The sequence below is a fragment of the Sebastes fasciatus genome, chromosome 7, assembly GCF_043250625.1.
Source record: "Sebastes fasciatus isolate fSebFas1 chromosome 7, fSebFas1.pri, whole genome shotgun sequence".
Taxonomy (NCBI): domain Eukaryota; kingdom Metazoa; phylum Chordata; class Actinopteri; order Perciformes; family Sebastidae; genus Sebastes; species Sebastes fasciatus.
The window spans coordinates 32,756,162-32,772,940 of record NC_133801.1 but is presented as its reverse complement, the minus strand read 5'-3'; the positions used below and the strand labels follow the sequence as shown (position 1 = coordinate 32,772,940).

At 42.7% G+C, this 16,779-nt stretch overlaps 1 protein-coding gene across 1 annotated transcript in view; it reads right to left on the bottom strand.

The window, feature by feature from the left end:
- foxo1a (forkhead box O1 a) overlaps positions 1-16,637 on the bottom strand; it is a 30,163-nt gene extending 13,526 nt beyond the window's left edge. The window contains exon 1 of the mRNA XM_074640374.1: positions 15,609-16,637. Coding sequence (XP_074496475.1) covers positions 15,609-16,256 — 648 coding nt within the window. The 5' untranslated portion in view covers positions 16,257-16,637. The remainder of the gene's footprint in view (positions 1-15,608) is intronic.
- Positions 16,638-16,779: the final 142 nt, after the last annotated feature.

The following is a 16,779-nucleotide window of genomic DNA, read 5'->3' as shown; positions in this document are numbered from 1 at the left end:
AGCAAAGCCACAGACACTCCAGGATCTTTCATCGCCGTATGATAGTGTGAGACGAGTGGCGCGGTGGAGGGGCTATTAGCGAACTTCCTGCTGCATTGTATCCGCACAGGAAGAGCTGGCCGGTCCTGATACTGATCCCACCGATGCCTCTGGTTTCTATGCAAAACACGGCAGAGCGAGGCCCTGCTAGGTGCAATGCGAGGGACCATCTGAAGCAAACAGTAGGTTCAAGAGCCACTACTTCCTAATCAAAACTCTGTAGTCTGACTGGGCAAAACAAGAGGAAAAGGAAAGAGGGGGCCCTTGTCCAGGTAGGCTTTTCCAGCAGGATTACAATAAAGCTCTTACTGTACATCTTAGAAACAGTTCCCCACTTATGATTTGACCTCATTATGGACCCAAACAAACAGAACGGGGTGAGAGAATAATAAATCATCAGCCATTTCCTCTGGTTTGGCCAAGGAGCTGACATTTGGACAAATGGCTCCAAAAGAAAAGTTGGCTGAATGAGCAAGTAAGCGATCATACATCCAAAACTTTAAAGTACAACAAAAAGGTTGTTGATTGAGAAAAGAAGGCCGAACGTTTTGTGTTTGTTGGCTATAAACCTTTTCATCCAATCTGGTCTTTGCTCTTCCTTGTTTTCATTTCACCGAGCCAATTAGAACAGGATGAGAAGTTGCCTTCAGCCAATTAACATCAACAGGAATGATGCAGGAGAATTGTTGGCATGAGTGGTAAGCTAAGATAAAGTAATTTCTAAAGAATAATACCTAATTTGCTAAATGTTTTTCTTGACACGTTTCAGCTCATGAAGCCAAAAATAACAGAAATCAAATATCTTTTACTTCATAACAATGGCCAAGTTGTCAATTCAAATTAGCATTTAGCTGCTCTAAAGCGATGTTGTTCAAGAAATGAAGATGTGGACTTTATTGTGTCCTGTCGTAAGTGATTTATTGACTTTCAGTGTCATTGCATTGTGTCAATGTACAAATATGTTACAAAGCAAACTGTAATTTGGTTTTGACTCAACTGACACATCTACTGCTTTCATGATGACTATCTCTTCCACTGACGCCTCAACTCCTTTTAATGCTTATAGGCTACACCTTAAATGTCACTTCAAACCATTTCAGTGCTTCAACTTCAACTATAACTCTCAGAAAACAAATCCAATTTTTAATGTTTTTGAGAAGTTTCAAATGTTTGTACTTTGCTCCAGAAAACAGTTATTTAATGATATAAGGAAATCATATTTATAGTGTAATATTGATTTATTCACACTGTCCTTATGTCACCTGCAAGGCCCGTAAATGTTGGCTGCGTTGGTGAGAAAGTGACTGACTGTATTTTCTTCTATTCTATTCATATGCTGTTTATGATAACTGCTACTTTAAAATAATGTCCCAGCAGCGTGTTGACATGCTGAGCTCTCTCTCTCTTGTGCTCGCTGATTTCCTGACTCAGAATTAAGCAGCACACAGCTCATGTGTACAGACAGGGACCGGGTTGTGCTGGCTAAGCTCGCCATGCTGAAATATGTGCATGTGTTGCTACGTGCAACACAATGTGAGTCTGTAAATGCACAGAGCTGTGTCTGTGGAGCGGGGATATTTTTCGCCTCTGATCAGCAGAGCGGCTGGGCTGGGCCGCTGCCTGCTCGGCCCGGATAAAGATGCAGTGTGTGGACCACTTCTGGGTGCCTGTGTGGCGGCCTGCGTCCGTAGGTCTGACCCACCACGGGGGGGAGTGTTTGGGGGGGGAGGTATATTTATACGCCTGTTACCCCGGTTCAACCTGGCAAACACGGGGATATCCCCGAGCTGTTTTTATGGCTGGATGTTGATTCCAACAATAAATTTCCATTCGGTTACACGGTTGAGAGGATTTCTCATTGGTAGATTTACTCTGTGAAGCGCTGACATAAATGTATGCACTTCTAAACTGTCTTCATGGCAAAAAACAAAAACAATATTTGTAAGTAAAAATAGTAAAATAGAAGAAAAATGACCACCCACACTGTTCAAGGACATCACATGCAGGTTAGCACTAGAAAAGAAGTGTTAAAGAGGGCACATATTGTCAACAATGTTAACAAATGATAGACCACTATTAATATCACAGCCTCAGTCTGAAGTCATAAATAACCATGATGTTTTTCTTCTTCATATCTTTCATTCCTTTCCTTTTTAACAATCCTATAAATATATAGATATATGTCCATGAAGCAGTACGACTGTGCGTTGGCCTGTAATGCACTTACCTGTAAAAGTAGCATGACTCATGCTCTGCCACAAAAAAGAGAAAAAAAATGAAAAGAAATCTTATGTGACGTAGTGGAGCCATTATAGTCCATTTATCACAAAGGAGTTTTTTTAATGGGCTCATTATGGACATGAAATAACAGTGACACATCACAAAATAAATAAATATATACGTGAAGCGCACAGAAGGAGTGCTGGGTGCCTTTATTTAAGTGAACCACGAGCAGATCAAGTAGTGACGACTAGATTCGGCTCCTTTTTTCATGGTTATCTTAAAAAGTTATCTTAGTGTGTTTTTGAAAAGCAAAAACACGGATTGTTTGACTTAAACATATACGTTTAACTGATCTGTTTAAATGATCACCAGCATCCTTGGTTATTTGGCCTTGTTGCTATCACACCAGCGCCATTAGATAACAGTATTCAGTAGTCATACAAAAATAAGATAAACATGTGTCTTTCATTTGGAGATGTATGACTACAGAAATGCTGCCCAACATTCAAAATCTCCTCTAATGAATTATAAACAGAAACAAAAAAATCGTATCAGTTGTGGTGAGAGGTCACATATTTATGAGGGACAGTAGATAGCAAGTGTGACATTAGGTCACCAAGACCTGGACATGGCATCTCAGTCAGAGGGACCATTATCAAGCTGGCACCAGTACAGGTGGGGCGTCTGTGGCTCAGAGGGTAGAGCAGGAGGAGGAGGCGGGGATTGGTGGATGCACCAATCCCCGCCTCCTCCTCCAGTCACATGTCAATGTGTCCTTGAACAAGACACTTAACCTTAAATTGCTCCCGAAGGCCTAGCCATCGGTGTGTGAATGAGTATTTAGATTAGATCCTGATGACCTTGCATGACAGCCTCTGCCATCAGTGTATGAATGTTTGTGTGAATGTTGACATGTAGTGTAAAGCACTTGGAGTGGTCGGAAGACTAGAAAAGCACTATATACAGACGTAGGCAAAGTTGTTGGTAACGTTCCGTTAAAGAGAGAAAAACCCACAATGGTCACTGAAATAACTTGAAACTGACAAAAGTAATAATAAATAAAAATTTACTGAAAATGAACTAATGAAAATCAGCTATTGTTTTTGAATTATGGTTCAGCAGAATCATTTAAAAAAACAAACTAATGAAACTGGCCAGGACAAAAATGATGGTACCCCTAGAAAAGATGTAAAATAATGTGACCATAGGGACATGTTAAACTAAGGTGTGTCCTGTAATTAGCATCACAGGTATCTTCAAACTTGTAATCAGTCAGTCTGCCTATTTGAAGGGTGAAAAGTAGTCACTGTGCTGTTTGGCATCATGGTGTGTACCACACTGAACATGGACCACAGAAAGCTAAGGAGAGAGTTGTCTCAGGAGATCAGAAAGAACATTATAGACCTTCATGTTAAAGGTAAAGGCTATAAGACCATCTCCAAGCAGCTTGATGTTCCTGTGACTACAGCTGCACATATTATTCAGAAGTTTAAGGTCCATGGGACTGTAGCCAACCTCCCTGGACGTGGCCGCAAGGGGAAAATTGATGACAAATTGAAGAGACGGATAATACGAATGGTAACCAAAGAGCCCAGAACAACTTCCAAAGAGATTAGAGGTGAACTCCAAGGTCAAGGTACATCAGTGTCAGATCGCACCATCCGTCACTGTTTGAGCCAAAGTGGACTTAATGGAAGACAACCGAGGAGGACACCAAATCATAAAAAAGCGAGACTGGAATTTTCCAAAATGCATATTGACAAGCCACAAAGCTTCTGGGAGAATGTCCTTTGGACAGATGAGACAAAACTGGAGCTTTTTGGCAAGTCACATCAGCTCTATGTTCACAGACGCAAAAATGAAGCATCCAAAGAAAAGAACACTGTACCTAATGTGAAACATGGAGGAGGCTCGGTTATGTTATGGGGCTGCTTTGTTGCATCTGGCACAGGGTGTCTTGAATCTGTGCAGGGTGCAATGAAATCTCAAGACTATCAAGGCATTCTGGAGCGAAATGTGCTGCCCAGTGTCAGAAAGCTTGGTCTCAGTTGCAGGTCATGGGTCCTCAAACAGGATAATGACCCAAAACACACAGCTAAAAACACCCAAGAATGGCTAAGAACAAAACATTGGACTATTCTGAAGTGGCCTTCTATGAGCCCTGATCTAAATCCTATTGAACATCTGTGGAAGGAGCTGAAACATGCAGTCTGGAGAAGGCACCCTTCAAACCTGAGACAGCTGGAGCAGTTTGCTCACGAGGAGTGGGCCAACATACCTGTCGACAGGTGCAGAAGTCTCATTGAGAGTTACAGAAATCACTTGATTGCAGTGATTGCCTCAAAAGGTTGTGCAACAAAATATTAAGTTAATGTTACCATCATTTTTGTCTAGGCCAGTTTCATTAGTTTGTTTTTTTAAATGATTCAGCTGAACCATAATTCAAAAACAATATCTGATTTTCATTAGTTAATTTTCAGTGAATTTTTATTTATTATTACTTTTGTCAGTTTCAAATTATTTCAGTGACCATTGTGGGTTTTTCTCTCTTTAACGGAACGTTACCAACAACTTTGCCTACGTCTGTACATGCAGGTCCATTTACAGGTCAGGACGGGAGCCATACATGAGTCAACCAAAGCCTCACTCCAGCATTTACTTGGGCTCTATTTAACTGACATCCATACACTATTACTTAGCTGATTATGTCAAGTGTGAACCACGATTTCTCAATATGAGAATTTTGAGAATTTAAAAGGATGATTTAGAGGAATGATTTTGATTCATTTCATTTCCCAGCAATGAGTGGAGCTAGGCGGAAGAATGAAAAAAAAAACATGAAGGAAACACTGGAAGAGGAAGAAAACACAGAATCAGGCGTCACGCTCAGTGTTGCTTCCTCTGCTCATGACATCATTACCCAGGTACCGCTCACTGCTTTCAGAGCACCCACTTCCTGTCAGCCACGGGCTGAAATTTGCATCTCTTGAAAAGGGAGAGGAGGAAGTAATATATTCTAGAAAAGAGATAATTCATGCAATCACTGCAGACATGTGCTGACATGGATCATAACTAATATACTAGACAAGATAACGATAAACGACCACTTGTTTATTACATTCACTACGTGCAACACAGATTAATTTTCCCTGAGCTCACTGGATTCAGATTTCTTTTCTCTCAAGAGAGATAGAGAGAAGTGGTGAGTGGCAGAAGACAGATGATGTAAGCTCAGTAACAGTATTTAAACTCCAATATTAGGGATATGTAGATACATAGATGCAAAAATGGCACCATGGTAGATGACAAACAACTATAAAGAAAGAAAACTAATATTTTGTTCTAATATTTATCACCTTTTTCATAAAAATCTGCTAAATAATTATTACATGCCAAGATTAATCTGAATAAAATTCCAAATGACTGAGTCATTATACAGTGAGAATAATGATTCTGGATTCTTAACATGACGACACGAAACCCGCCAACCCATCGAGATTCCTTTTTTCTTTGTCAGTTACTTCAACCAGGACATGAATGATTCATTGAGAGAAAAATGAGTCCGCATGTGGTTACATGTCTAATAATCTGCCTGACTGGCACCGCTGCATTTCCCAGAATCCTACACAGGAACCCTGAATGGAAATGCCACCCTCAAACCGTACAGTACTCCTGACGTCAGGAAAACTCCACTTTTGTCTGTCTCAGCTATCAGTCCTGGTGATAAAATAATGGTACACTTGCTTTGGAAATTGCAAACAGAATGAATGAACAGTGATTTTGGTTGCAGTCTGTGTGGTATATGTGCTAGTAGAAGCTATTGTCAACTGAAACCTAACTGCTGGTAACCTCTCCTCTCCCTGTGAGGCGTTTCTTTTACAAACACTACGTCAGCCAAGAGCCTCTCAATACAACACAGACAATAGTGCCGCGATGTTGCAACACCAGTGTGAACACTCCAGAGGGCGGATCGGTGACACTGCTACGCACTTTGACCTTGAAGCAAACTATCGGTTCCCGTGACAACAGAAGCGGGGGAACCTGCTGTCTGACGCACAGTCATAACGGCACTTCTGAATAAAGTGCGCATTAACATTTCCACCCATGACAGCCGGCTATACAGAGCTCCTGTGAGCGTTCATGTATGTGATTGTGTGATAATGCCCGGCCAGCCTGACAGGCACCTCGCATAATCGCTTTAGGGCGGGAATTGCACAACAATGTGGGTCTGGGTAATGCCTGTGGTTTGGGGCCCTCAGCAGTGAGCGATCCCGTAAAAGTGTTGCACTACTCGCTCCCTGTGTGTCTGAAGCCGGCTCACATACGCTATGAGAAATTGACAGGAGAGACGCCACATGTTTCACGTGTGAAGAAGCGTCGAGGACTTTCACTTCTCATTTAAATGGTGAAATTATTCTAAATCCACAGTTCCTCTTCTCACACTGTAAACCAAAGCTGAGGTCTTCCAGTTAACCCCGCGGGAGATTTTCCCAAATAGAAGTGGTGGTGGCGGACGGAGCAACAGCCCATTCTGTGAAACAAACTGCCATGCCTGTGCTCTGCCAAAACAGACAATCACGTGCTCTCTCTCGGCCTGCTACTACCAAACCCACACTGAGAAAAACAAAACAATGTGACTCATCCTAAATGACTGTTTACCTGACCACGCCGCTGGATCTGTCAGCTCCAGAGTAAAGCAGCCTGCGTGAGCACCTTTCCTCTGTCCTGCTGAATGAGGCTCTACTCTGCTGCTGCTGCTGGTATCCCTTTGTATATCACTTCCACTGAGCAGTTACCGGACTCACTGAATGATCTGTCCTCTGGTCCACAGCCAGGGAGAGAACTGACAAAACAGAACCCTGGCAGGAGCGCTGCGGGGTTGTGTGATGCCAGTGTCTGAGGTGGGTGGAAACACCCGTGTACACATCTGACATGATTTGTTTGAATTCACTGAATGAAAGGGGCACTTTACTGGGATTTTCCTGGGTCCTTTCCAATGAGATAAAGGCTCTGTGAGTGTGAAGCTACCAGCTGTAGCACCAGCTGTGCCACTAACTGAGGCTGAAAATATCATTTATAATATAGTTAGCTAACACTCCTCAGTTCAGTTTAGTAAGTGTGATAGAAATACATATAAAATAAGTGACCTGTCTAGAAAAAAACTGCAGTGAAATATTCTTAAAATCGAAATGAATAAGGGAATCAAACAGCTGTGTAATGAAACTAAATTCTCTTTTTCACTGAAACTCTTTACTAGGGCTGTCCATCGATTAAAATATTTCGATTAATCACATATTTTTTATCTGTTCAAAATGTCCCTTAAAGGGAGATTTGTCAAGTATTTAATACTCTTATCAACATGGGAGTGGGCAAATATGCTGCTTTATGCAAATGTATGTATATATTTATTATTAGAAATCAATTAACAACACAAAACAATGACAAATATTGTCCAGAAACCCTCACAGGTACTGCATTTAGCATGAAAAATATGCTCAGATCATAACATGGCAAACTGCAGCCCAACAGGCAACAACAGCTGTCAGTGTGTCAGTGTGCTGACTTGACTATGACTATTCCCAAACTGCATGTGATTATCATAAAGTGGGCATGTCTGTAAAGGGGAGACTCGTGGGTACCCGTAGAACCCATTTTCAGTCACATATCTTGAGGTCAGAGGTCAAGGAACCCCTTTGAAAATGGCCATGCCCGTTTTTCTTCGCCAAAATGTAGTGTAAGTTTGGAGCATTATTTATCTATATGAAATGGTTGGTACCAATGGATTCCTTAAAATTTCTAGTTTCATATGAAACCAGCATCTTCACTCTAGTTTTAAAACTGAGCCTGCTACAACCTAAAAATTGCAATTTGCGTTAATGCGTTAAAGAAATTGGTGGCATCAAAACGGATTTGGCGCTATTATCGCGTTAACTTTGACAGCCCTACTCTTTACACAACATTTCTAACAATCAGAAAATTTATTGCGAAAGATGTTTTGGTTTCAGTTGTGGAAAATGTTTCATTGGCGCCGCCAGAAAGTTCTCGATGCAGGAAAAACCTTGACTGTTTGGCAGAACATCTGGAACATCAAAAAGCATATCTACCCCCCGCCTGCAGATGTGGTTGTTTTGTTCCACGAAGCAACAGAAATCTAAATTACTGCTTCTTTAAAGTAAAACTGATTTGCATGTTACATAGGCTCTGCATGATTTGGGGACATTCGAGTGAAGAAAATCATTGTATTTGCAATACAGCGGCAAGCAGAGCGGTGACCCAACTGAACCTGAACTTGTAAAGCCTCTTCAGCTCAGACAGACAGTCAGGATCCCCTGTGTCTGGTATCTGTGTGTGGTATCTGTGTGTGGTGTGTGTCTCACAGCTTCTGTCGTTGCCCGATGGCTTCCTCCCATGGCATTCTGGACCACGCTGTTAAAGGTTTACTGCGAAACAATGACCCAGACGAGCGCCGGCACATGGAATCAATTGGCAAAACTGGTTTGAGGTTGAAGTGATGTTACTTCATAGCTACAGAATGGCCAGATCCATAAATAAACACACATGTGCCACACGCAGCAGACATAAACAAGATTCGATATCCCTGCTATCCCGCCACACTGACCTGATTCCTTGCCTCTTTTTCATTTCAGTCTGTGGAGGTTTAAGTCATTAATATCCTAAAATATTTCTCGGTAGAGGAAATGAGAGACAGACAGTAACAGAGAGTGCTAACGACGCCGGGGTAAACAAATGTGGAGCAGGACAGAAGGACAACATGAGGTTGTGAAATCATCTGTGGGGCTACTAGTTTCACACTGTTGCCCAATCACATCACAGTTACATCACTTTGAACAATATTTTTCACTCATCTACGTCACAGTTTTATACCACGCCGAGCCAAAAAACACCTCAACAACTGGATTTGCTTGTGCTAAAAGCAGCATAAAAATGTGTTTTGAAGATGCCACCTTCGGTTTTTGGAACTTTTTTTGACAAATTATAGACTCAACAATTAAAGTCTATTAAAGGAATAAATAATCAATATGTTAACTCATAATGACAATAATCATTATCGCAATCCTAGTATCTACCAGGACATCTTACGCGGTGTTCATCACTACTCGCAGCTGCTTTTTAACACCCGCGGTGTGCCAGTTACGGTGATTCGGCACATCAAAGCACTAAGTGGTATGAAAAGCGAAGAGAGGAGGGGAAAAAGGCAGTTGGAAGGAGATACCAGATTAAAATCAGCTGGGGAGAGAAGGAAAGTCAGAATATCACGCCACAATAAAAAAGATATAAAAGCCTGTGCAGGAATGTTCCCTGTGTCGGCCTGTCTGTCTGTCTGTCTGCCATCGTGTCTGTGCATCTGCCAGCAGCAGGGCTTTAATTATGAGGCCCAGGTTATGTTCACACACACACACAGGAGACTAGCGTCCCACATATCTCTAACACAGTGCCTCACAGTTCCGCTGACTAACCAGTGGCACCAGACTTTGGCCTGCGGCTCCCTGATTCCAGTAAATGTCTTGTTATGCAACTCCTAACAAGTGTCACCCAGTCTGAACTCTCTGCTGCTCTCGCTCTCTTTCTTTCTCTTTATCTCTTCATTTTTCTCTGAAGACAGTAAGCGGTTAGCTCCTCAGAGTTTGGCCGAGGGCGGGAGGGGTGGTGGGGGGGGGGGGGGGGGGGGCAGTAACCCTTCACAACGCTAAGTGTGCCCTGCTTTGTGCAGAGGCAGAAAACCAGGAATGGAGAGGCAGGCAGGAAATGGGGAGGAGGGTGAGGAGAGCTCCTCCAGCTCTCTGCCTGAGAAACACAGCTGCCCCTCATGTCTTGGGGCAATGCCAAGGTTGGACTCCTCGGCTGCCTCAGGGGGGTGAGAGGTGTGTGTGTGTGTGTGTGTGTGTGTGTGTGTGTTGAACCAGTAGAAACAGGAGGACTGCTGTTCTATGCAGCTCCCTGTCCTACTAATACACATTCAGACCCAGAAACACGGTGATAAAGTATAACCAGCTCAGTGTTCACTCAGGATTAGAACGCCTTAATTCTTAGCTTCTGTATGTCTTTAAGCCGTATTCCTAGGGTTCATGGGGAAAAAAACAATGGGCTTCCTCCGGGTCTGAGAAGTGAAGCCAATGCAGAAGTGCCTTAAACTTGCATTTTTTTCTAACAGCCAGCAGGGGGCGACTCCTCTGGTTGCAAAAAAGAATTCTGATTGTAAAGAAGTCTATGAAAAAATGAGCCTACTTCTTACTTGATTTATTACCTCAGTAAACATTGTAAACATGAGTTTATGGTCACAATCGCTAGTTTCAAGTCTTCTTCAATACAGCATGATGTTCATTTAGTAAATTATGGTCCCATTTAGAGTCAAATAGACCATAAAGCAGGGGATGCTTTAGGGCGTGGCTACCTTGTGATTGACAGGTCGCTACCACGGCGTTGTCCAGTCTGGGTGTTGTCTGTGTTTTCGTCTTAGAACTTTAACCCTTTCACAGTGTGTTTTCACTTCATGAAAGTTAATTGTATGCTTTGTACTTGGTTGTACCTTAGCTCCACCCTCTCGTCACTTCTGGTAGCAAAAAAACAAATTGGCGACGGCCAAAATGGCGAAAACGAGAATTCAAAACAGTAGTCCACAAACCAATGGGTGATGTAACGGTGACTATATTATATTCATATTATATTATATACAGTCTATGGAAAAAAAACTGTTATCGGACCGGCACTCGTTATCGGCCGGTACCCAAATCTGTCAGGAAAGCTAATAAAACAAAACAGGGGTAAAATGGCATGCAATGATTAATTGCAATTATCTTAATTATCTATCAATTAAACTTAAAGAGGTTAGAATTACTTTCAATGTGTGTTTAAGTAGGGCTGGGCAATATATATATATATATATATATATATATCGCAAAACATTAGAAATCTCTAGAAGTTGCGCTACACCATTGATAAATGTCATAAGATGTCATAATACTAGATTTCATCTCTATTGCCTCATTTAATCTATATTTTAAATCTAGGTATAGTTCAAGTCTGAGTAATCTTAGCTGACAGATTGTTGCATAATGTGAGCTACATGTTGTGTTGTTTTCTACAGTATTGTTATTTGCATTTATTTGTCAATGGCAAGATGGAAACGCAGTCTCTGGAAACCTGTCTAGTAATACAATTAACCAGCTAAAGTCAATGCAATGACGCAGTCGGGATAAGAGCTGGACCGATATATGTCAGCCGATATTAGCTCATTGCAGATAAATCTGTTATCAGTGCAGGTGTTGGCCGAATAACAACAAGAAATTGCAGTAGAGAAGACTAGGTTTGGGGTAATTTAGTAACAGTGTCACCATTTAACACTGTGAAATGTCCCGCTTAGTAGATATTAACACATCTAAGGGATCCGTATCAAGATTGTTTGCATTTGTTATGTGTTAACGTTGAAAAAATGACTAACGGCAGATATAGCGTTATCAACAAAATTATGTATATAATATGTTTTCTTTTATTCCGTGTAAGAACCATTGAGAGAGCTGCATAAAAAACAGAGTCAAATTCCATGTATGTAGAGTATAAACTTGGTGAAATAAACGTGATTCTGATTCTGATCAGATTTAATAAACTCACAAATATCAACACAACCTGCATTCTGAATATCAATCACCAGTGATGTCCCTGGGATCCATGACTTGGTTATAAAGTCAAATGTCCTGTATGTCACACACACTCGCATCCCGACCTGCTACGCAACCTCTCGGTGATACCTACAGTGTTTACTGTAAGACTAAGAGGATTGGAGTCAATGGGTGCATTTACATGGTAATGACCCCGGTGTCACTTGCTGTACAATCTACTCTGACCTACGTGTTTGTCTGCACAGTTTGTTTTGAGATCCGTGGGAGTGTTTACCAGCGTAGGATGAGGAATTCCAGGTCAAGAGAGCGCCGTGTACAGAGGAAAGCTACGGCCGAATTGATCTCGATACTGACATCAAAGAGCACCTGAGCCGTCCAGCTCCACTGGCTGAAACCAAATATTTATCCTGCGGTGACGTACGTATAGTAGAGAAATACAAGAAAGAACAGATTATGCAAGGATGTGTGCGTACTGTATACATTGTATTGTAATAATGCATGTGTGCTGCAGCCTGTGAAAAAAATGTGAGATATTAAAAATAAATAAGCAGCTCCGCAGAGGGGTTTGGTGATGCATCATTTGTGCCATCTGTTCTTCTTCCTGTTGGACGGCGTCCTGTGCCAGGGCCAGTGTCCAGTCCACTCAGAGAGCTTCTCCAAGCCAATCCCACCTGGCACAACTGTCCTCAAAATTCACACTGTCGCAGACGGCCTGAGAAGTGTGGAGGCTGTCATGACTCAGTTCAGACACGACCCACTGTGGAGGATCAGCAGCGCTCAGAAACAAGCTCGGCCTCAAACAATTACAGAGCAGACAGCCTTAATCATAGATTAATGAAAACTTGATATGCTTCAGCCCGTTCCCTTCAGGAGAGCCCCATCTGTTCAGAGATCAGTCACATGGACAAATGATCCCTGGTTTACTTGAATCACACTCAACCTAAAGTCAATTACAATCAGTGTTCGAGGGTGTTGAACAGTCATCGGTGCCTAGAAACTAAGCATTGTGTTGGGACTTATGTCATTGTGATCGCTGTCTTACAGCTCAAAAGAAGCCACCGCAGACTTCACTTATGAGTTAACACTCAAACCAATGAGTCTACCCAATATCTCCACAAACCACGGAACATTCTGGCTGTTTTATTCTCCCTCTAAGGTTCACACAGTTGAAATCAAAGCCTGTTTCTTAATTGTTTTGAGTGCTTTTCTTTAAGTCCTTTTGCAAAGCTGGTCTTTGGAATGAGGTCTGCCACACAATTTAAATATTTCCGTGTTTCCAATCCGTCATGTCGCCTCAGTCGTGACAGAATATAACAAGGCAGTCGGGTTGGAGATGAAAAAGCTATTTTAAATTTACAACAAAAACGTATTTTGAGAAATTTTGAAATGGAGAGAATCAAGGAGTTAAATACTAAGTAATTAATTAAACCGTCTGGAAATTACTATTTACATCAAAAGGCCATTGGAGAAGAAACAACACAACAGAAAACACATGGCTGGCCATAAAATTACCATTCCACATTTTCATCTTTCCTGGCCCCGGCTCATAAGTAAGCTCGATCCAAAGAGACAATGTGCGATAGCCCCCCCTGTGCGGAACCGAGGGGAGCTCCATGAATAACTCCCGTCGCGGCAGCAGTGAATGGCACTTTGCTTTCCCACAGTATTACTCAGTCTACACCCCCAACATGGCAGGATCAGCAGCAAGCCCAGGCGGTGGCGGCTGAGCGCCCCTCTCCAAGCCGCCAATCACACAATAACTGTTAAATGGGCCGAACGACACTGAGAAACTTCTGTTTATTTAGGTACATTAATGAAGACACAGAGACATGTTCACAGTCACTGTGGATATGTTGTTGTACACTCTGCAAAATGTAAATGATCTACTATTTTATGTAATGATGCTGGACTCCCACATCTTAACTACACTCTGCTATAACTTCCTATTTACACTGTAACCAGTGTTGAAGTGATGGTCCTACTGCTGACACTCCTGTGGCCGAGTGACAAGTCTCCTTTCCTTTCAAAAAATGGTTATTAGATTGTTTTAAAGTACAAAATAATCATAGAAAATACAGTCCTATCTTTTAAAGTCAACACCAGTTCTGATTTTTTCTCAGATATGCCGCAACCTTACACTCTACGTGACCAACACTCTGTAGGTGTTTGTGTATTTAGGTGTCACCTTACAGATTCTTTATTTAGATCCCCATAAGCTTCCCTGTATTCCCATATTATCTTGGACAACATCACCACCCTATAGCAACACACCTGCCCAGTACCTGCTTTGTTTACTAGCCTGTGTGTGTATTTCGTCACACTGAAAGGGTTTTTCCACTCTCATTCCACTCTAATCTGACTGACAGGACTACGTTAGACAGCTCAACACCAGTTGTGTGCTTTTTGTAAACACTGAGGTCAAATGGATGAATATGGAGCAGGGCGTTGCTGAAAACTGTGCTCAGTCAACTTCTTTTATTTGAATGGTTAAAAAAGCAAAACCAGTGAATGGCAAAATCTGAAAGTTCTGGCTGAATTATTATATTTTTTTCTGTCTCTGTGATTCAGTAAATACTAAAAAAAGAAATTCTTACTGGCATTTATGCCTGACATGGATGTGTCATCTCTCAGCACATGACTCAAACATGGGAGCCTGCTCTGACAGGGGAAGACAAAAAAAAAACTTCCACAACTGCTTTAAATTTCATTGGCAAACCCAGACGGCTTATAACAGAGGGAAGCAGTAATAAATCTCTCCATGTGTGACAACAGGCTCAATATGATTCCCCGCTGGGAGGGTAGACCGTCATCAATTCATTGTCAGACACCACTGAAACTATGTGTCTCCAAAGGGAGGTTTACGCCCTTCAATAGTGTTCAGTGGGAGGGCCTGCCACACCACATCAGAAATTTGAAGTCCCCTCTTGTGTAATGTTTTGGACACTTTCCAGGACACATGAATGCTTCTGGTATCTCCTTACGACATAGACGGCTTCATTCACACTCTAATATGGAAAAACTGTGATTCAGCTTTAAAATCTATAATTTAAAGTAGAGAGAGGAGAGCTGTGTCGCACACACACCGAGCCAAAACTTTTTTGAAAAGCACACTGAGGGAAGCAATAAGGCAAAGAGAGAAAAACCCTGTTGAGTCAGCAGACTCATATAAATCACATACGGCAGGGAGAAGTCAGATGACTGTCGAAGGTCATGGTAGCAATTGGCCAGTTTACTGAATTGCCATGAACTGGATGGATGACAATAAAGGGGGGAAACGTGTGGTGGGAAAAAAAAAGTAAAGAGCCTTTAAAGCAAATATTGGCAGAAGTCCTGCAGGAGATGTGACAGTGACCACCACAGATGATGGAGATAAACAACTCAAAAAAGCAATATATAGCCTATAGTCACAACAAACGGACTATTAAAGGCTACAGAAAAGCCAGACATCCCTGGAGGGATATCACAGTGATACTACAGCAGATAAAACATAGAATAAAGCACAATTAAGTCCCTGTGAACCCACTATCACAGCCAAAACGCCCCACTAGGAAAACTTTACGAGAACTGGCACAGACAGGCAGGCTGCTTTATCAGGCATTATAAGCAGCAGCCATTCATGCTGTAAACGAGCACCACACACACACTTTACGCACACACTTTAAACTCCTGGCTAAAAAGTACCAAAAGAGAAAAAAGAAACAAACGTACCTTCCAGCCTGCAGAGCTGTTGCTGTCTCCTTTGTCCTTGAAATAAGGCACACTCTTCACCATCCAGTCGTAAATCTGAGACAGAGTTAGTCGGGTCTCGGGAGAACTTTCGATAGCTTTGGTTATGAGGTCTGCATATGACATATTCCCCCATGCGTTGCGCCGGGAGGAGCTGCTCTTCCTCTGGGCAGCGGCGGCAGCTGCGGCCGCGGCGGTCGAGGAGGACGACGAGCCGACCGGAGAGGAGAGCAGAGGCACCTGCTGCTGCTGCTGCTGCTGCTGCGGTTGATGCGGGAGTTGCGGGTTCTGGTGCTGCTGCTGATGCTGCTGATGTTGTTGCTGATGTTGCTGCTGCTGTGGATGTTGCTGGTGAACGCAGTTCTCCTGACACTGGAAGTCGGTGCACAGGATGCCGGGCTTCTGCTCCGTGAAGTCGTCGGTCTCCTCCAGCAGGCTGAGGTTGTTGATGAACTCGTTGCCGGTGGGCTCCTGCTTCACAGACGGCACCGGAGAGGACGTGTTGGAGTCGCCCGGGTTGATGAACTCCGGCCGGGGCAAAGGCCAAGTGCACGAGCGGGGCCGCGACAGGGGCTCGAAATCCGGGTCGATTTCCACCAGGTGTGGCTGTTGCTGGGCCGCTTCCGCCATGGTCGAGAGGTGACGGAGCCGAGTGTTACAATGTCATGTAAATGTGACGAAACTGTCAAACCTCAAAAAGTCACAACTTCGCCTTTAAAAATGGGAGCGAATGAGAGAGAGAAATGTGTCCGGGAAAAGTCCGCCTGGGCGCAAAGTCTACACTGAAAGTCACATCCCAAACCGGTAAAACAAATCTGTTATTATTATTAATAATAATAATAAAAGTATGTTTCTAAAAAGGTTTTTTTCCAGTGGGAAAAGTAGTCAGAGTGTCCACAGTGCGTTTGTTGTTGTTATCCCGTCGTAGTGATGTTGCGTGTGCGCGCCTTGCAGCCTGTTGACTCTCTGTGTTGTACAGCATGTGAGTGAGGACTTACTGGAAGTATCATCTGGCAGCTGACACCGCCCACATTTTGAATGACACCAGATGAGCGCCAATGAACGGCGTTGAAAGAGTTGGATGAAAAAAAAAAACATGGTCCTTGTTTTCATTCTTTCATCTAGTAAACATCCATTCTGAGGACCTGAAAAA